The sequence below is a fragment of the Oncorhynchus nerka genome, linkage group LG13 (assembly GCF_034236695.1).
Source record: "Oncorhynchus nerka isolate Pitt River linkage group LG13, Oner_Uvic_2.0, whole genome shotgun sequence".
NCBI lineage: Eukaryota > Metazoa > Chordata > Actinopteri > Salmoniformes > Salmonidae > Oncorhynchus > Oncorhynchus nerka.
This window is the reverse complement of record NC_088408.1, coordinates 8,061,744-8,082,913: the sequence shown is the minus strand read 5'-3', so window position 1 is coordinate 8,082,913 and position 21,170 is coordinate 8,061,744. Positions and strand designations below refer to the sequence as shown.

The 21,170-nt window shown below is 43.9% G+C and overlaps 1 protein-coding gene across 1 annotated transcript; it reads left to right on the top strand.

The window, feature by feature from the left end:
• Window positions 1-5,595: 5,595 nt before the first annotated feature.
• On the top strand, window positions 5,596-15,654 carry si:ch211-63o20.7 (Serine/threonine-protein kinase pdik1l-B-like). Its single transcript, XM_029649299.2, has 4 exons — window positions 5,596-5,772; window positions 7,597-8,420; window positions 12,956-13,196; window positions 14,809-15,654. The coding sequence occupies exons 2-4, from the start codon at window positions 7,677-7,679 to the stop codon at window positions 15,045-15,047; spliced, it is 1,224 nt and encodes a 407-aa protein (XP_029505159.2). The 5' UTR covers window positions 5,596-5,772; window positions 7,597-7,676; the 3' UTR covers window positions 15,048-15,654.
• Window positions 15,655-21,170: the final 5,516 nt, after the last annotated feature.

Sequence of the window (21,170 nt, the reverse complement as noted above, 5' to 3'; positions counted from 1 at the left end):
AAGGAAGTCCGATAAGCATGTCACCATCCAATGGTTTACAGTGACTTCAGAAAGTATTCAAACCCCTTATTCCACATTGTTACAGCCGGAATTCAAAATGTATTTAAACAAATATAATTCTCGTCCATCTACACACAATTCCCCGTAATGACGAGGGGAAAAATGTATTTTAGGAATTTTTGCAAATTTATAGGAAATGAAATACACTATATATACAAAGTATGTGGATTTGGCTATTTTAGCCACACCTGTTTCAGGCAGGTGTATAGAATCAAGGAGCACACCGCCATGCAATCTCCATAGACAAACACTGGCAGTAGAATGGACTGTACTGAAGAGCAAAGTGACTTTCAACGTGGCACCGTCATAGGATGCCACCTTTCCAACAAGTCAGTTGGTCAAATGTCTATCCTTGCTAGAGCTACCCTGCTAGAGCTGCCTTGCTAGAGCTGCCCTGCTAGAGCTGCCTTGCTAGAGCTGCCCTACTAGAGCTGTCCTGCTAGAGCTGCCTTGCTAGAGCTGCCCTGCTAGAGCTGTCTTGCTAGAGCTGCCCTGCTAGAGCTGCCTTGCTAGAGCTGCCCTGCTAGAGCTGCCTTGCTAGAGCTGCCCTGCTAGAGCTGCCTTGCTAGAGCTGCCTTGCTAGAGCTGCCCTGCTAGAGCTGCCTCGGTCAACTAAGTGCTGTTATTGTGAAGTGGAAACATCTAGGAGCTACAACAGCTCAGCTGCGTAGTGGTAGGCCACACAAGCTCACAGAACTAATGTCACTTCCATTGTGGACATTTCCCTGAAATGAGGTGTTGGCCTACCACGGCTAAGGGCTGTGTCCTAAGAACAGCCATTGGCCGTAGTATATTGGCCATATACCACACCACCTCTGGTCTTTTATTGCTTACTTATAGCCGTCAAAACAAGTTAAATTCGACATCTATTGATCGAAAATGATCTTTTTTGACTTTTTTTTGTGTTACGTTATGGGGCGGCAGGGTAGCCTAGTGGTTAGAGCGTTGGACTAGTAACCGAAAGGTTGCAAGTTCGAATCCCCGAGCTGACAAGGTACAAATCTGTCGTTCTGCCCCTGAACAGGCAGTTAACCCACTGTTCCTAGGCCGTCATTGAAAATAAGAATTTGTTCTTAACTGACTTGCCTAGTAAAATAAAGTTTAAAAAAAAAAATGTTTCATCGTGCTCATGCGCACCATCTAGTGCTCGTTTGACTTTTGAATCGGATTTCGGGTTTGACACCATATTAAATCAAATATTATTTTATTGGTCACATACACAATTAGCAGATGTTTTTGCGGGTGTAGCGAAATGCTTGTGTTCCTAGCTCCAACAGTGCAGTAGTATCTAACTAAATGCTTGTGTTCCTGGCTCCAACAGTGTAGTAGTATCTAACTAAATGCTTGTGTTCCTAGCTCCAACAGTGCAGTAGTATCTAACTAAATGCTTGTGTTCCTAGCTCCAACAGTGCAGTAGTATCTAACTAAATGCTTGTGTTCCTGGCTCCAACAGTGTAGTAGTATCTAACTAAATGCTTGTGTTCCTAGCTCCAACAGTGCAGTAGTATCTAACTAAATGCTTGTGTTCCTAGCTCCAACAGTGTAGTAGTATCTAACTAAATGCTTGTGTTCCTAGCTCCAACAGTGCAGTAGTATCTAACTAAATGCTTGTGTTCCTAGCTCCAGCAGTGCAGTAGTATCTAACTAAATGCTTGTGTTCCTAGCTCCAACAGTGTAGTAGTATCTAACTAAATGCTTGTGTTCCTGGCTCCAACAGTGTAGTAGTATCTAACTAAATGCTTGTGTTCCTGGCTCCAACAGTGCAGTAGTATCTAACAATTCACAACAATATACACTAATCTAAAAGTAAAAGAATGGAATTAAGAAATATATAAATATTAGGATGAGCAATGTTGGAGTGCCATTAACTAAATATAGTAAATACATATGAAATTAGTAAAACAGTATGTAAACATTAAAGTGCCCAGTGATTCCATGTCTGTGTACAGTTGAAGTCGGAAGTTTACATACACCTTAGCCAAATACATTTAAACACAGTTTTTCACAATTCCTGACATTTAAACCTAGTAAAAATCCCCAGTTTTCGGTCAGTTAGGATCAACCACTTTATTTTAATGTTGTGAAATGTCAGAATAATAGTTGAATGATTTATTTCAGCTTTTATTTCTTTCATCACATTCCCAGTGGGTCAGAAGTTTACATACACTCAATTAGTATTTGGTAGCATTGCCTTTAAATTGTTTAACTTGGGTCAAACGTTTCGGGTAGCCTTCCACAAGCTTCCCACAATAAGTTGGGAGAATTTTGGCCTGATGAATGTGGTACCTTCAGGCGTTTGGAAATTGCTCCCAAGGATGAACCAGACTTGCGGAGGCCTACAATTGTTTTTCTGAGGTCTTGGCTGATTTCTTTTGATTTTCCCATGATGTCAAGCAAAGAGGCACTGAGTTTGAAGGTAGGACTTGAAATAGATCCACAGGTACACCTCCAATTGACTCAAATTATGTCAATTAGCTTATCAGAAGATTCAAAAGCCATGACATGATTTTCTGGAATTTTCCAAGCTGTTTAAAGGCAGTCAACTTAGTGTATGTAAACTTCTGACCCACTGGAATTGTGATACAGCGAATTATAAGTGAAATAATCTGTCTGTAAACAATTGTTGGAAAAATGACTTGTGTCATGCACAAAGTAGATGTCCTAGCCGACTTGCCAAAACTATAGTTTGTTAACAAGAAATTTGTGGAGTGGTTGAAAAACTAGTTTTAATTACTCCAACCTAAGTGGATGTAAACTTCCAACATCAACTGTACATAGGGCAGCAGCCTCCAAGGTGCAGGGCTGGGTAACCGGGTGGAAGCCGGCTAGTTATGGCTATTTAACAGCCTGATGGCCTTGAAGCTGTTTTTCAGTCTCTCCGTCCCAGCTTTGATGCACCTGTACTGACCTTTCCTGGATGATAGCGGGGTTAACATGGCTCGGGTGGTTGATGTCCTTGATGATCTTTTTGGCTTTCCTGTGACATCGGGTGCTGTATGTTTCCTGGAGGACAGGTAGTGTGCACCCGGTGATGCGTTGGGCAGACCGCACCACCTTCTGGAGAGCCCTGCGGTTGATGGAAGTGCAGTTGCCATACCAGGAGGTGATACAACCCGACAGGATGTTCTCAATTGTGCATCTGTAAAAGTTTGAGGGTCTTAGGGGCCAAGACAAATTTCTTCAGCCTCCTGAGGTTGAAGAGGTGCTGTTGCGCCACCTTCACCACACTGTCTATGTCAGTGATGTGTACGCTGAGGAATATTTTCACCTCCTCCACTGCGGTCCCATGGATGTGGATGTGCTCCCTCTGCTGTCTGAAGTACACAATCGGCTTCTTTGTTTTGTTGACGTTGAGGGAGAGGTTATTTTCCTGGCACCAGTCCGCCAGGGAGTTCACCTCCCTGTAAACTGGTAATCAGGCCTACTCCTATTGTCTGCAAACTTCATGATTGAGTTGGAGGTGTGCGTGGCCATGCAGTCATGGGTGAACGCAGAGTACAGGAGGGGGCGGAGCACGCACCCTTGTAGGGCCCCTGTGTTGCGCATCTACGTAATGGTGTCGTGTCCTACCTTCACCACCTGGGTGCGGCCCGTCAGGAAGTCCAGGACCCAGTTGCACAGGGTGGGGTTCAGACCCAGGGCCCCGAGTTTAATGATGAGCTTGGAGGGCACCATGGTGTTGAAGGCTGAGCTATAGTCAAAGGAACAGCATTCTTACATAGGTATTTCTTCTTGTCCAGATGGAATAGGGGAGTGTGCAGTGTGATGGTGATTGCATCTTCAATGGATGGGGTGGTATGCAAATTAAAGTAGGTCTAGGGTGTCAGGTAATGTGAGTGATGATGTAGTGAGCTCCAGCTAACAGATAGCAGATACAGTGCTGGTGCAGACTACTACTACATCATGAGATTATGGACAAAGGAGATTATTTTTATTAGTCAAACGGCAGCCAAGCATTGATCATCATGTCACCATGAGTAACATCCTTGATATTCCATTGGAAAGGAGTCATTGATTCATTTTTTGAGGTATTTGAGTTGTTATAAACATGAATACTTAAATACATTTCATCAATCTTACATGATTTCTAATTATTATTTCTTAATTCAATCGTGTTTGAGTAACACAAGAAAATATGTAATAATCACTTCAAGTAAAAAATAATCTGTTTCCATTCGGTGTAGCCTAACTACTGTCCAACATCGAATTAAGTATATATTATTTGCACTTTTACCACTCTGAAATTCACAATTGATTTCATCTCTAGCCTAATAAACTGCATGGTTTCCTGAGTCATAGTGGGAGGACCACACATCAAATCAAATCAAATTTTATTTGTCACATACACATGGTTAGCAGATGTTAATGCGAGTGTAGCGAAATGCTTGTGCTTCTAGTTCCGACAATGCAGTGATAACCAACAAGTAATCTAACTAACAATTCCAAAACTACTGTCTTATACACAGTGTAAGGGGATAAAGAATATGTACATAAGGATATATGAATGAGTGATGGTACAGAGCAGCATACAGTAGATGGTATCGAGTACAGTATATACATATCCTCATCTGACTCCAAGGGTTTTCGTGAATTCATTCTGGCTATCTACTCCGATTTCAGAGCACTCTCGTCTGTGTGCCAGACTGCAGAATAACTGATGAATTTACAAACGCTCAACACCTGTTGAATATGGCCGGTGTCAGTAAACTTTGGCAAAAAAAGCCACCACCATTTATTGCATAATTAATTTTATTGGCGCAAAAAGATACCACCATGTAGGGTGTGTTCCTAAATTAAATCTGGAGTGCCAGAGTGCCATCTGGCTGTAAATTCATCACGGTCAGATTATCCATTCATAAAGACTTGGACCCTTCAGAGGGCACACTGGATTCTCTGGCTGAAGAGTAGGGTTGATCCGAGCATTCTGACCTCACAACTGCGGTCAAGCACCCAGGCTGACGGGCTAACTTGCTAGCTACTTACAGACACAAATTACTCTGACCATTTTACTCGCCCTAGCAGAGCCGGTTAGGCTGTTTTCGTGTTATCCAGAGCGTTGATGGCTAAATGTGACGCTTGCAACAATTTAATTGCGCTTTTTTGCCGATGTTTACTGACGCAGAGTGAATAAATTATATGTCGGCATATATAAAATTGTACCGAAACGACCTGTTTCCATCACAGATATCGTGATTATTTTTTTGTATACAGTATGACTTTACTCGCATAAAAACTGGATGGAAACGTGACTACTGACAGTCAATGAACAAAGTAGACTACCCAGCTGCTATTGATTGCATTGGTGTTTATGGGAGACACCCAGTTAACTAGACCGCAATTGACACTTTTATTTCAACAGCAAACACTGCCTGAGTGAACTACCTTCATTTATCCGCCATTTTGATTAAATTATATGAAACGTTCCGTCATTGGACATTTCGAATTATATCAAACATGCATCTATCTTCGTTGATTGGCCAATGATACACGTAAACGTTGTCGTTTACGTACGGTTCTGTAGCCTATCACAGCGCACGTTTGTCTAAGAGCGGGAGGTTCCAAAGGGGAGAGGAAAGTTCTGTAAATCTATCTTTGTTTTCATTTGACTCGAAGATGTTGGTATCCGTTTCAGATTCACCTCTTAGTCAAATTAACAGATACACATAGTTATAATGAACTTTTAGTGAAAAAATATAAATGAACTCTATGGGGGTAAGTGTAATTTACTTAATGTAACTAAATTAAAATGTCTCGATACGTTTAGCAAGCTAACCAGTTAGCCAACCGTAACTGAAACGAGAAGGACGCTCGGTTGTTACCGTTACCAAGACAAGCGATTTAAATATGCAAATCTGGTAAATTTATTCGTGAAAAGTGAAAGTCAGTTGGAAGTACATTACTATTGTTAAGGTCTCCTCAACTAGCTAGGTAACCACATTTTACTATAGTCAGTAAAATTGACAAAATATTAGCTAACGTTATCTAGTTAGCTAACTTCTTTAGCTACTGTTAATGCCTGTTTGCAAACAACATGTTGACAAGTTAGATACATCAGATAATTATCGCGGGCTTCTAGGTAGCTAACATTTGACCATTCAAATAGATGGTAAATGTTAGTCAATATGAGTGCATAACGTTACATTTTCGTGCATATATTTTCATATTGTCATCTAAAGGCATTGTAGTGCAGACACTCTACTAGCATTGGTGGTGGAACATTGTTTCATAAAGAACGTATGCGTATACTTTCCCTGTTGTTTTTTTACCATTAAATCGAGTTAAGGAAGAAATCGACGCATTTGCAGCTGAATATAAGATTTATTTATGAACGGTCCACGGGAGATCCGATTGTATAACCAGTTGAATGCAATGTCTTTGGACTGTAAGATGAAATGACTAACTCCATCTACCGGCCTTTGGGCTATTCACTAAATCCTCTGTCTAAACGCAAATACGCCTTTTACTCGATACAGTTTTAGAAACATTTATAACTTTAACATTCATATACGCGAGAAATAATGTTTCAAATTCAAAATATACAGTTAATGTTCACAGTTTAGTAAAGTTGTATTCTGGTTGCACAATGCAGAGGGCTCCACATTGACATGCTTGGTTGACGGTAGGTGAAGGTGGGAGGTCCTGTATAAACACAAACTTACTTCCTTGACAACTTCCTTCACAAAAGCTCTGCCTGTAGAAGCACAAGAAGTATGAATGCCCTGACTTCTGCAGAGGACATAACACTGTAAATGCTGCAGTGCCAATGCAGATATCTGAATGATCATGCAGCGCCTTCTTAGGGTTAGTGCTATCCGGAATCCTTGGGACATCCTAACCTTAACTCCTACCCTAACCTTAGCCATAACCCTTACCTAACCTTAACCGTTTCACATTTGAACTTCAATGGGGTGACATCAGAGTTGGGATGTCCCAAGGATACCGTTTAGACTTTCCCCACTTAGTGACTCTGGGAAGATCTCAATTGTAAACTCCTCGTATCCTCTTTTTTCGTCTCCTTCTCAAAATCCATTGGAGGAAAAGGTCACAGGGGAGGGACCTCTGGCCTTCTCATCCAATGGATTTTGACGAGGAGAGGATGGATGCAAGCAATCAAGAAAATGCAATTGAGATTCTGCCAAATTAAGCATAATTGGGGGTGAAGTTTCGTATCATGTTTTGAAAATTCTTTCGGGTGCAACCAGGATGCAACTTTGCTCAACCATGTACATTTAACTGTGTCTTTTGTATTTGAAAGATTCTTTTCACTGTTAACTTCCAGATGTTTCTAAAAACGTATTGCAAGTGAGGATTATTAACGTTTCTAATTGTAGTGGGATTGTAGTTCACATGGTCCCAGCTGCCCTCCATACAATCAGCTGATAACCCAAAAGGATGTATGCTGGAAGCACCTTTGTGTTTTTGAGAGCTACTTGTTGCTAAGCTTATTTGCTCAAACAGGAAAGACTGAGATCATATCACGTCTCATCCATTTCATGATAGCTACAACTAGCTAACAATATTTTTGTCATTTTGCAGACATGGTAAACTCAAACACTGACTTCAAACCAAGAATCTAAGAACAATCCAAGTTACTGTTTTATATAGTGAGTCAGAAGATGGAGGAGTTGTACACACTTGAGAGGGAGGTCGGACGAGGCAGTTACGGGGTGGTCTTCGAGGGCCACATGGCTAAAACAGGCGAGCAGGTCGCCATAAAACGCCTGCCCTGCAGTAGCCCAGAGTGCATCGAGCTTTACCTCCAGGAGCTGTGGGCTATGAGAGCCACGGCCAAGAACCACCCCAATGTCATCGCCCTCCATGGCTGTCTGCTGCAGACCGGACCCAAGACCCTGCAGCCCCTAAGGCCAGGCAGGCTGCCTCTGGACCTGGTGGAGAGCGTCCTAAAGGGGAGCATGGTGGGGGTAAAGCAGTGCCAGGAGGAGAAAAGGACTAAGTCAGACTCCTCCCGGTCTAAAACTAAGAACAGAACTAACTCGGGGGGTCTCTTCAGAACCAAGAGCAGATTGAGAACTAACTCCGAGTCAGACTTATCCATGTCCAAAACGCCTGTGAGGAAAATTTCTGGCCTCTCCAGGCCCAGAAAGAGACCAGCCCCCACAGGAGAGGAGAACCGTGGTCCCAGGCGCTGCTTGGCCCTGTGGCTGGTGATGGAGTACTGTGATGGGGGAGACCTGAACCACTACCTGTTGTCCAGACCTCCAGAAAGCCAGAGGAACCACAGTGTGGTCCAGCAGCTAAGCTCAGCCATGGCCTTCCTCCACCGCCTCCGTATCGTACACAGAGACCTGAAGCCAGACAACGTGCTTGTCTGTCTCACGCCTAACGGGCCTCTCATCAAGGTAGGTGCACCAAAATTCAAAGGGAAGGGAAAGGGGTGTGTGCGTGCTAAGAAGATGAACACTTCAGTGTAACCACGGTCCCAACTGAACACTTCAGTGTAACCACGGTCCCAACTGAACACTTCAGTGTAACCACGGTCCCAACTGAACACTTCAGTGTAACCACGGTCCCAACTGAACACTTCAGTGTAACCACGGTCCCAACTGAACACTTCAGTGTAACTAAATCAAATTTTATTTGCCACATGCGCCGAATACAACAGGTGTAGACCTTACCGTGCTTACGCACAAGGCCTTAACCAACAACAATGCAGTTAAAGAAATATACTTAAGAAAATATTTACTAAATTAACTAAAGTAAAATATAAAATGAAGTTCAAAATCAAATCAAATGTATTTATATAGCCCTTCGTACATCAGCTGATATCTCAAAGTGCTGTACAGAAACCCAGCCTAAAACCCCAAACAGCAAGCAATGCAGGTGTAGAAGCATTATTACATAATAATGAGGATATAAACCTTGGGTACCGGTACTGAGTCAATGTGCGGGGGTACAGGTTAGTTGAGGTAATATGTACATGTAGGTAGAGGTAAAGTGACTGCATAGATAATAAACAGTGAGTAGCAGCAGTGTAAAAACAAAGGATGGGAGTTGTCAATGTAATTAGTCCTGTGGCCATTTGATTAATTGTTCACCAGTTAAGAAGCTGTTAAGGAGCCTTTTAGACCTAGACTTGGTGCTCCGGTACTGCTTTCCATGTGGTAGCAGAGAGCACAGTCTATGATTTGGGTGACTGGAGTCCTAGACAATTTTTTGGGCCTTCCTCTGACACTGTTGTGCGCTCTTCACGACTGTCTTGGTGTATTTGGACCATGATAGTTTGTTTGTGATGTGGACACCAAGGAACTTGAAACTCTCGACCCGCTCCACTTCAGCCCTGTCGATGTTAACAGGGGCCTGTTGGGCCCTCTTTTTCCAGGATCTAGTTGAAGAGGGAGGTGTTTAGTCCCACGGTCCTTAGCTTAGTGATGAGCTTTGTGGGCACTATGGTGTTGAACGCTGAGCTGTAGTCAAAGAACAGCATTCTGACTTAGGTGTTCCTTTTTTCCAGGTGGGAAAGGGCAGTGTGGAGTGCGATAGAGATTACATCCGTAATAGTAGTCCGTAATAGTTTGCAAGCCCTGCCACATTCGACGAGCATCGTAGTAGGATTCAATCTTAGTCTTGTTTTGATGCTTTGCCTGTTTGGTAGTTCATCTAAGGATATAGCGGGATTTCTTATGTGCCCGGATTAGTGTTCCGCTCCTTGAAAGTGTCAGGTCTAGCCTTTAACTTCTGGTTGGGATATGTACGTACGATCGCTGTGATGAACGACGTCGTCGATGCACTTGTTTATTTATTTATTTTTGAATTTTTACCCCTTTTTCTCCCCAATTTCGTGGTATCCAATTGTTTTGATAGCTACTATCTTGTCTCATCGCTACAACCCCCGTATGGGCTCGGGAGAGACGAAGGTTGAAAGTCATGCGTCCTCCGATACACAACCCAACCCGCACTGCTTCTTAACACAGCGCGCATCCAACCCGGAAGCCAGCCACATCAATGTGTCGGAGGAACCGCTGCGCACCTGGCAACCTTGGTTAGCGCGCATTGCGCCCGGCCCGCCACAGGAGTCGCTGGTGCGCGATGAGACAAGGATATCCCTACCGGCCAAACCCTCTCTAACTCATGAAGACGGTGACTGAGGTGGTATACTCCATGCTGTTGGATGAATCCCGGAACATATTCCAGTCTGTGCTAGCAAAACAGTCCTGTAGCGTAGCATCCGCGTCATCTGACCACTTCCGTATTGAGAAAGTCACTGGTACTTCATGCTGTAGTTTTTGCTTGTAAGTAGGAATCAGGAGGATGGAATTATGGTGAGATTTTCCAAATGGAGGGAGAGCTTTGTCCGCGTCTCTGGAGTAAAGGTGGTCTAGAGTTTTTTTTTTTTTTTTCTGGTTGCACATGTGACATGCTGGTAGAAATGAGGTAAAACAGATTTCAGTTTACCTGCATTAAAGTCCCCGGCCACTAGGAGCACCGCTTCTAGATGAGCATTTTCTTGTTTGCTTATGGCCTTATACAGCTGGTTGAGTGTGGTCTTAGTGCCAACATCGGTTTGTGGTGGTAAATAGACTGCTCCGAATAATATAGATGAGAACTCTCTTGGTAGATACACTACCTCAGGCGAGCAGTACCTCAAGACTTTTTAAATATTAGACATTGCGCACTCTGCTGATGCACTGTCATGGTAATTTCCTGTATTACTAAGTGAAAGGAGAGTTTACAAACCACACACAAGTCAGAGTTATACTTTAAACTTCATCGTTTAATAATATGAGCTTCACCATAGCCCTGTGACTCTCAGATCAATTCAGTGTCTATAAATGAATTCTGAGAGAGTCAACATAATGGCAACTGAGATCTTTTATCGCAAAGATCCACCCCCTAGTCGACATGACAAACCACAGATAATAGGAACTGTTCACAAAGAAAGACTTTTACTTGAGAGAGGAGTATCCCATAGCCAGACAGAATTAGCTATAAATTATTGTTCAGTTTGGTCTCCTAAATGAGGTTCTAATCTCGTTCTTGGTACTTCATATTACCAAAACATTACCTCATCCAATGGCATATATCAATTGTCAATTCCAGATATTCCCATCTCAAATACAACCCACCCCTGGACAAACTCTGAGAGGAGTGAGCCTCTAGGTCATATACTAGGTCAAGATACGTTTCAACATCAGAGGGGACATACAATGGTTTCAGACACTGCCATACTCCTCCCCCCAATGGGAAAAGGAGGGAGTGACTGGAGTACAGACATTGTGGAGCCCTTCACATGGTTTAACATATACACTCACATATGAAGACATTCCTGACCTCTCCCCTCTCAGGGCCCCAAGTGACTTTTTCCACATAAGCATATTATGAAATAAATAAAACTTCTTATTTATCAATGTTACCTAACTAATTCTGATTCAGCTATGACAGCACGGAAACCCAGCCAGCGCTATATTATCCGTGTCTTCATTCAGCTACGACCCTGTGAAACATAAGATATTACCGTTTTTAATGTCCCATTGGTAGGATAGTCTCGACCATAGATCATCCAGTTTATTCTCCAGTGAGTGCACGTTGGCCAATAGAACCGATGGTAGTGGTGATTTACTAATTCGCCTCCGAATCCTCACAAGGCACCCCAAACATTCTCCCTCTGTATCTCCGCCTTTTCTTCATGCGAATGACTGTGTATTTGGGCCTTGTCTCCGGAAAGCAGTATATCCTTTGCGTCGGACTCATTAAAGGAAAAAAATCTTTGTCCAGTTTGATGTGAGTTATCGCTGTTCTGACATCCAGAAGCTTATTTTGGTCATAAGAGATGTTAGCAGCAACATTTATGTACAAAATAAATTGGAAACAACGCAGTAAAAAAAACGACTAAATAATACAGTTGGTTAGGAGCCCGTAAAGCGGTAGGGTCCTACATATAGGGACAGAGATGATGCAATCCCCTCCGGCCCCATTACATGTAGGGTCCTACATATAGGGACAGAGATGATGCAATCCCCTCCGGCCCCATTACATGTAGGGTCCTACATATAGGGACAGAGATGATGCAATCCCCTCCGGCCCCATTACATGTAGGGTCCTACATATAGGGACAGAGATGATGCAATCCCCTCCGGCCCCATTACATGTAGGGTCCTACATATAGGGACAGAGATGATGCAATCCCCTCCGGCCCCATTACATGTAGGGTCCTACATATAGGGACAGAGATGATGCAATCCCCTCCGGCCCCATTACATGTAGGGTCCTACATATAGGGACAGAGATGATGCAATCCCCTCCGGCCCCATTACATGTAGGGTCCTACATATAGGGACAGAGATGATGCAATCCCCTCCGGCCCCATTACATGTAGGGTCCTACATAGGGACAGAGATGGCAATCCCCTCCGGCCCCATTACATGTAGGGATAGGGACAGAGATGATGCAATCCCCTCCGGCCCCATTACATGTAGGGTCCTACATATAGGGACAGAGATGATGCAATCCCCTCCGGCCCCATTACATGTAGGGTCCTACATATAGGGACAGAGATGACGCAATCCCCTCCGGCCCCATTACATGTAGGGTCCTACATATAGGGACAGAGATGATGCAATCCCCTCCAGCCCCATTACATGTAGGGTCCTACATATAGGGACAGAGATGACGCAATCCCCTCCGGCCCCATTACATGTAGGGTCCTACATATAGGGACACAGATGACGCAATCCCCTCCGGCCCCATTATAACGCCGTTGTACTGAACACCAGTGTAACCACGGTCCCAACTGAAAAGTACATAGAACATTTCTTACATTTTGTCTACTAAAAAAAAGGGTTTTAACAGCCAAACACAGACAGTTAATTTAAATCCTCAGCTTGATACTGTAACAATATTCACCTTCTTCAATCTTCCATTCCACATCTTCCTTTAGGTGGCTGACTTTGGCCTGAGTAAGATGAGCGTTGAGGGGGGCCAGGGGATGGAAGGAGACACCAGTCTGACCAGACAGCACTTCTCCTCTACGTGTGGCTCTGACTTCTACATGGCTCCAGAGGTGTGGGGTGGCCTCACCTACACAGCCCAGGCAGACATCTTCTCCCTGGGAGTGATGTTCTGGGCCGTCCTGGAGAGACTCACCTTCCTGGAGGAGGGCTCCACACAGGAACAACTGGGTGAGTTGTGGGGAGGGAGGGAGGGCTCCACACAGGAACAACTGGGTGAGTTGTGGGGAGGGAGGGAGGGCTCCACACAGGAATAACAAGGAAAACAAATCTATGTTGACTATCTGTGAAAAGATTCAGAGGGGTTAGTTACGCTAACCCTTGAATATGAATGCTCGCGGTTTCATTTTGGCTCTTCAGAGTCGGAGGATGATGAAGCAGTAGAATACAGACTGTCAGATTTAATTCTCTAAAATGTCTGGTGTCCACGAGCAGCTCTGTTGGAGGAAAACACTGCTACAGGTTTACTATAAAATGTCTTCCTTCCCCACCTCCATTTATAATGCCTTCCTTCCCCACCTCCATTTATAATACCTTCCTTCTCCACCTCCATTTATAATACCTTCCTTCCCCACCTCCATTTATAATACCTTCCTTCCCCACCTCCATTTATAATACCTTCCTTCCCCACCTCCATTTATAATGCCTTCCTTCCCCACCTCCATTTATAATACCTTCCTTCCCCACCTCCATTTATAATACCTTCCTTCCCCACCTCCATTTATAATACCTTCCTTCCCCACCTCCATTTATAATACCTTCCTTCCCCACCTCCATTATAATACCTTCCTTCCCCACCTCCATTTATAATGTCTTCCTTCCCCACCTCCATTTATAATGTCTTCCTTCCCCACCTCCATTTATAATACCTTCCTTCTCCACCTCCATTTATAATACCTTCCTTCCCCACCTCCGTTTCAAGTGGGTTATCAACCTGCATGAAAATGTCTCTGTTACTGAAGACAATCCTGGATTTGAATATAAACCGGGGAACTGAGGCGTCATTATGTTGTCCCTGGTCTGGTGGGTGAATGGATGGGGTGAGTTGGGGAGGGAGGGAAACTTCCTCAGCCAGTAAAGTAGTGGCTCATTACACCTCTGCCTCCTTTTGTTGTCTTCCAAGAGCCCATGAATGGATGACAGTTCTACTACAGTAATTATTACACTGGGTCATGTTCTCCTGGTTGAAGGATCAAAATGATGGCTTGTTGTTGTTTTTTTCTACATATAAACATGATATTTTTTCTGAAAAAAATGAAATACTGATATCTGTCCCGTACCTGTGTGGTCCCACAGGTGCTTATGTGTTTTTAAGGCGTCAGCTTGTTTCAGTTCAGCTGGCGCCTAGCAGAACTCGGCGAACCGAACGACTGTACCTACATACTCTCAAGACCTTTTCTTGAAAAACGAGAAGAATACAGCAATAGTACTGTTTGTCCATTTCGAGATGCCGTAGCCCGTATACACCATCTCAAAATTGTACGAATTAATCTAAGATGTCAAAAGTAACGACAGATTTCTTGAGTTATTTTTTTATCTCAGTTGCGCAATTTTACATCTAACTCCGATGTTTGGGGCGTAGACTTCAGCTCCAAACTTGCCTCCCGGAAAAATGAAGAAAAAAATGGTGTGCCTGAACATCCCGGGGAAAAATCCCCTCACCGAATTCCAAAATTAACAAAAAAAGACATCACAAAATATCATCAAAGTATCTTCCTTTGACTGGGAAACATGCAGGCTCTTTAAAGGTGTTAGTACTGATATACAGTATGTTTCCCTACAGGTGCGTATGTGTGTAAGGCTCGCTGGCTGATGCCACTGGGCGAGGCGTTGTGTGAGAACCCAGACCTCCAGGTGTGCATCCCCATGAAGTCCCGCCGCGCCCCCCCTCTACCGCCCCCTCCTGGCCAGGCTGTCTGCACCCTGCTACTGGACATGCTGGCCTCAGACCCTGACGCCCGGCCCACCGCCGCCCAGCTGGAAGACCGGGTCCGCTCTGCCATGGAGGAGGACGCACAGTGACGGGTCTGCGTCCCAAAGGATACCCTATTCCCTATATAGTGCACTACTTTAGACCAGGGCCCTTTAGGGTTTTAGTTAAAAGTAGTGTATTGTTACAGGGATATTGGACCCTGGTCAAAGTAAGTGCCCTAGATGGGGAATGGGGTGCATATTGGGATGCAGAGCTTCTATATCCAATGTGCTGAACACTCATAGTCAGTCTTATCTACTAGTGTGAGGGACCATGACTGCGTTAAACCCACAGCGTTGGGTTGATGTTGCCACCTGTCCGTACCATGCTAACCACTGATGCTTCTCTTCTCATCAATATATTCAGTTGTATGTGGTCCCTACAGAAATATAACCCACAACCTTGGTGACCCAATGCTCTAGCCATCTAATGGTCAAAAGAAACGTGTGCTGACTTGCCAGCACCATTCACGCACCAAGTAACCAGGAACAACTACTGCTACATAGGAACCTGGGGTTCTGTACCTAGCCTTAAAGATGCTTTTGGGAAACCGGGCCCTAGTCTTCTGACTCTGAGGGAAGCTTACTGTTCTTTAGGCACATCAATATACCGAGTGAGTGAGTGAGTGAGTGAGTGAGTGAGTGAGTGAGTGAGTGAGTGTGGTGTGGTGGTGGTGTGGTGGTGAGTGGTGGTGGTGGTGAGTGAGTGGTGGTGAGTGAGGTAGGTGGTGAGTGAGTGAGTGAGTGAGTTAGGTAGGTAGGTAGGTAGGTGAGTGAGTTAGGTAGGTGAGTGAGTGAGTGAGTGAGTGAGTGAGTGGTGTTTTTGTCTTCGATGCTACAAACAGTGGTTCGCTAGCCTATAGGCCTACATTGTGGTCAGAAATGGTTTGCACCTAATGTTTATTATTTCATTAATCATGTAATGTACTTGAATGATTGTAGCACTGCTTGAAGATACCACTTGATATATATATACATGTATTAAACTGTAACATTATTTTAAGGGAATGTGATTTAATAAATACATATTTATGGAGTTTGAGTCAGTCAGTAGTGTCTTTAATCAATATGATGCTCAGTTTGATTTGATTTGGGGAGTTTCTCAAATTCTTCTCTGCAGATCCTTTCAAGCTCTGTCAGATTGGATGGGAAGGGTCTCTGTACAGCTATCTTCAGGTCTCTACAGAGATGTTAGCTCGGGTTCAAGTCCGGGCTCTTGCTGGGCCACTCAAGGACATTGAGACTTGTCCCGAAGACACTCCTGCGTTGTCTTGGCTGTGTGCTTAGAGATGGTTGTCCTTCTGGAAGGTTCTCCCATCTCCACAGAGGAACTCTGAAGCTCTGTCAGTGTGACCATCGGGTTCTTGGTCACCTCCATTACCAAGAACCTCCCCGATTGGTCAATTTGTCTGCGGCCAGCTCTAGGAAGAGTCTTGGTGGTTTCAAAATTATTCCATTTAAGAATGATGGAGGCCACTGTGTTCCTGGGGACCTTCAGTGCCGCAGAAGTGTTTTGGTACCCTTCCCCAGATCTGTGCATCAACACAATCTTGTCTCGGAGCTCTACGGACAATTCCTTCAACCTCATGGCTTGGTTTTTGTTCTGGCATACACTGTCAACTGTGGGACCTTTTTATATAGACATGTGTCTGCCTTTTCAAATAATGTCCAATCAATTGAATTTACCACAGGTGGACTCCAATCAAGTTGTAGAAACATCTCAAAGATGATCAAAGGAAACAGGATGAACCAGAGCTCAATTTCGAGACTCATAGCAAGGGGTCAGAATAATTATGTAAATAAGGTATTAATGTTTTTTTACATTTGTAATACATTTTCGAAAAATGTCTAAACCTGTTTTCACTTTGTCATTATGGGTTATTGTGTGTAGATTGATGAGGAAAATTAATACATTTTAGAATAAGTTAGATTTTTAACAATGTGGAAAAGGTGAAGGGGTCTAAATACTTTCATAATGCACTGTGTAGTGTATGTAGACACCTCTTCATAACTGGATTCAGCTATTTGTCACACCTGTTGCTGACAAGTGTAAATCAAGCACATAGCCATGCAATCTCCATAGACAAGCATTGTCAGTAGAATGGCCTTACTGAAGAGCTCAGTGACTCAACGTGACACCGTTATAGGATGCTACCTTTCCAACAAGTCAGCAAGTTACATTTCTGCCGTGCTGGAGCTGCCCTGGTCAACTGTAAGTGCTGTTATTGTGAAGTGGAAACGTCTAGGAGCAGCAACGGCTCAGCCACAAAGTGGTAGGCCACACAAGCTCACAGAATGGGACTGTCGAGTGCTGAAGCGTGTAAAAATTGTCCTGTCCTCGGTTGCGACACCTACTACCGAGTTCCAAACTGCGTCTGGAAGCAAGGTCAGCACAAGATCTGATCGTCGGGAGCTTCATGAAATGGGTTCAATCTTTACTACTGACAAGCCACTTTGCTTAAAGCCAGTGTGTCTATGTATGAGTTTGACTCAACACTACCCATGTCAGCTACTATAGAGACTGGAATAACTGCAACACTTAACAAAGAGCTGCAGTTAGTTTCAGAGTGGGTGGCAAACACAAAGACTTGTATTAGGGACAAATCATTCACCCTAAACCTCAAATTAATTTTGTAATAAGGTGGAAATTGAGCAAGTTGAGGTGACTAAACTGCCTGGAGAAATCCCGGATTGTAAACTGTCAATGGTCAAAACATATTGGTACAACAGTAAGATGGGGAGAAGTCTGTCTATAATAAAGTGCTGCTCTACCTTCTTAACAACACTATCAACAAGGCAGGTCCTACAGGCCCTAGTTTCTACATTCTTAACAACACTATCAACAAGGCAGGTCCTACAGGCCCTAGTTTCTACCTTCTTAACAACACTATCAACAAGGCAGGTCCATACAGGCCCTAGTTTCTACCTTCTTAACAAGACAGGTCCTACAGGCCCTGGTTTCTACCTTCTTAACAACACTATCAACAAGGCAGGTCCTACAGGCCCTGGTTTGGTCACATCTGGACTACTGTTCAGTTGTGTGGTCAAGTGCCACGAAAATGTACTTAGGATAATTGCAATTGTCTCAGAACAGGGCAGCACTGCTGGGCCTCAGAACAGGGCAGCACTGCTGGGCCTCAGAACAGGGCAGCACGGCTGGCCCTCAGAACAGGGCAGCACTGCTGGGCCTCAGAACAGGGCAGCATGGCTGGGCCTCAGAACAGGGCAGCACGGCTGGCCCTCAGAACAGGGCAGCACTGCTGGGCCTCAGAACAGGGCAGCACTGCTGGGCCTCAGAACAGGGCAGCACGGCTGGGCCTCAGAACAGGGCAGCACGGCTGGCCCTCAGAACAGGGCAGCACTGCTGGGCCTCAGAACAGGGCAGCACGGCTGGTTCTTGGATGCACACAGAGAGTTAATGGTAATAATATGCATGTCAGTCTCTCCTGGCTGAAAGTGGAGGAGAGATTGACTTCATCACTACTTGTACTGAGGTATTGTCATGTTGAATACACCAAGCTGTCTGTTTAAACTACTAGCACACAGCTCAGACACCCATACATACCCCACAAGACATGCCACCAGAGGTCTCTTCAAAGTCCCCAGGTCCAGAACAGACTATGGGAGGTGCACAGTACTACATAGAGCCATGACCACATGGAACTCTATTCCACATTAAGTAACTCATGCAAACAGTAAAATTGGATTTAAAAAACAGAAATAAATACTACTTATGGAACAGCAGAGACTACGAAGCAACACAAACAGGCACAAGCACATGCATACACACACACACACGATAACATACACACACACACGGTATCACACACACACACACACGATAACATACACACACACGGTAACATACACACACACACACGGTAACATACACACACACACACGATAACATACATACACACACACGGTAACATACACACACACACACGATAACATACACACACACACACGATAACATACACACACACGATAACATACACACACACGATAACATACACACACACGGTAACATACACACACACACACGGTAACATACACACACACACGGTAACATAGACACACACACGATAACATAGACACACACACGATAACATACACACACACACACGGTAACATACACACACACGATAACATACACACACACACACGGTAACATACACACACACACACACACGGTAACATACACACACACACACGATAACATACACACACACACACGATAACATACACACACACGATAACATACACACACACGGTAACATACACACACACGATAACACACACACACACACGATAACATACACACACACGGTAACACACACACACACACGGTAACATACACACACACACACGATAACATACATACACACACACGGTAACATACACACACACACACGATAACATACATACACACACACGGTAACATACACACACACGATAACATACACACACACACACGATAACATACACACACACACGATAACATACACACACGGTAACATACACACACACACACGGTAACATACACACACACACACGATAACATACACACACACACACGATAACATACACACACACGATAACACACACACACACGTAACATACACATACACATAACACACACACACACGATAACATACACACACACGGTAACATACACACACGGTAACATACACACACACACACGATAACATACATACACACACACGGTAACATACACACACACACACACGATAACATACATACACACACACGGTAACATACACACACACACACAATAACATACACACACACACACATGATAACATACACACACACACACGGTAACATACACACACACACGATAACATACACACACACACACGATAACATACACACACACACACACACACACGATAACACACACACACACGATAACATACACACACACGATAACATACACACACACGGTAACATACACACACACACGGTAACATACACACACACACACGGTAACATACACACACACACGATAACATACACACACACACACGATAACATACACACACACACACGGTAACATACACACACACACACGGTAACATACACACACACACACGGTAACATACACACACACGATAACATACACACACACACACGGTAACATACAGACACACGATAACATACACACACACGGTAACATACACACACACACACGGTAACATACACACACACACGATAACATACACACACACGATAACATACACACACACACACGGTAACATACACACACACACACGGTAACATACACACACACGATAACATACACACACACACACACACACGGTAACATACAGACACACGATAACATACACACACACGATAACATACACACACACACACGGTAACATACAGACACACGATAACATACACACACACGATAACATACACACTATACACATGGTGTTGTGAAATCTGTGAATTTATTGTAATGTTTTTAAAATTGTATAAACTGCCTTAATTTTGCCGGACCCCAGGAAGAGTATCTGGGTAGCTAATGGTGATCCATAATAAATACAAATACTAATCCCTCCAGGCTATGCTTTAGTTTATATGATTCTGCCAATTACAGCAAGCCTGAGAGATGGTACACACCAATTTACACACATCCTAAACTCATCACACCAAAATAATGTTTTGTCTCTCTCAGCGTTTCACAGTTACAACGAGGGTCAGTTTTTTGTCAGCCATTTTTCAAATGACAGGCCTCCTTTTATGGAGAGCGGTCACATCCCAAATGGTACCCTGTTCCCAATAGGGCTCTGGTCAAAAGTAGTGCACTATGTAGGGAATAAGATGCCATTTGGGAATGCAGTCAGTGGGCCACTCAGTCGGTGCTCAGTTGACTGAGGACTGATAGAGATGTAATTGGACTGGCTTCGTGTGTCAAATGAAGCAGTAAAAACCATCAGAGTTCTCATCATCTGGGGTCTCCTGAGGAACACAACCTCTGATAGGCTACTCTAGATTCTAGAACACATCATCATAGGAAGTGCTGCCATGGTGATGGAGCCAGGTGCTTTAATGCAAATGGATTTTCAGAGTCGGAGACAAAGGAAAATCTTTTGTTGAAAAGTTGAAATATTCTGTTATTTTCAGACAGCTGGAAAAACATTA

Excerpts from the sequence above, each read along its gene's own strand:
- si:ch211-63o20.7 (XM_029649299.2), top strand. The coding sequence starts at position 7,677 with ATGGAGGAGTTGTACACACTTGAGAGGGAGGTCGGACGAGGCAGTTAC. Across the intron at positions 8,421-12,955 it reads CTAACGGGCCTCTCATCAAG|GTGGCTGACTTTGGCCTGAG; the intron begins GTAGGTGCACCA and ends ATCTTCCTTTAG. Across the intron at positions 13,197-14,808 it reads CTCCACACAGGAACAACTGG|GTGCGTATGTGTGTAAGGCT; the intron begins GTGAGTTGTGGG and ends GTTTCCCTACAG.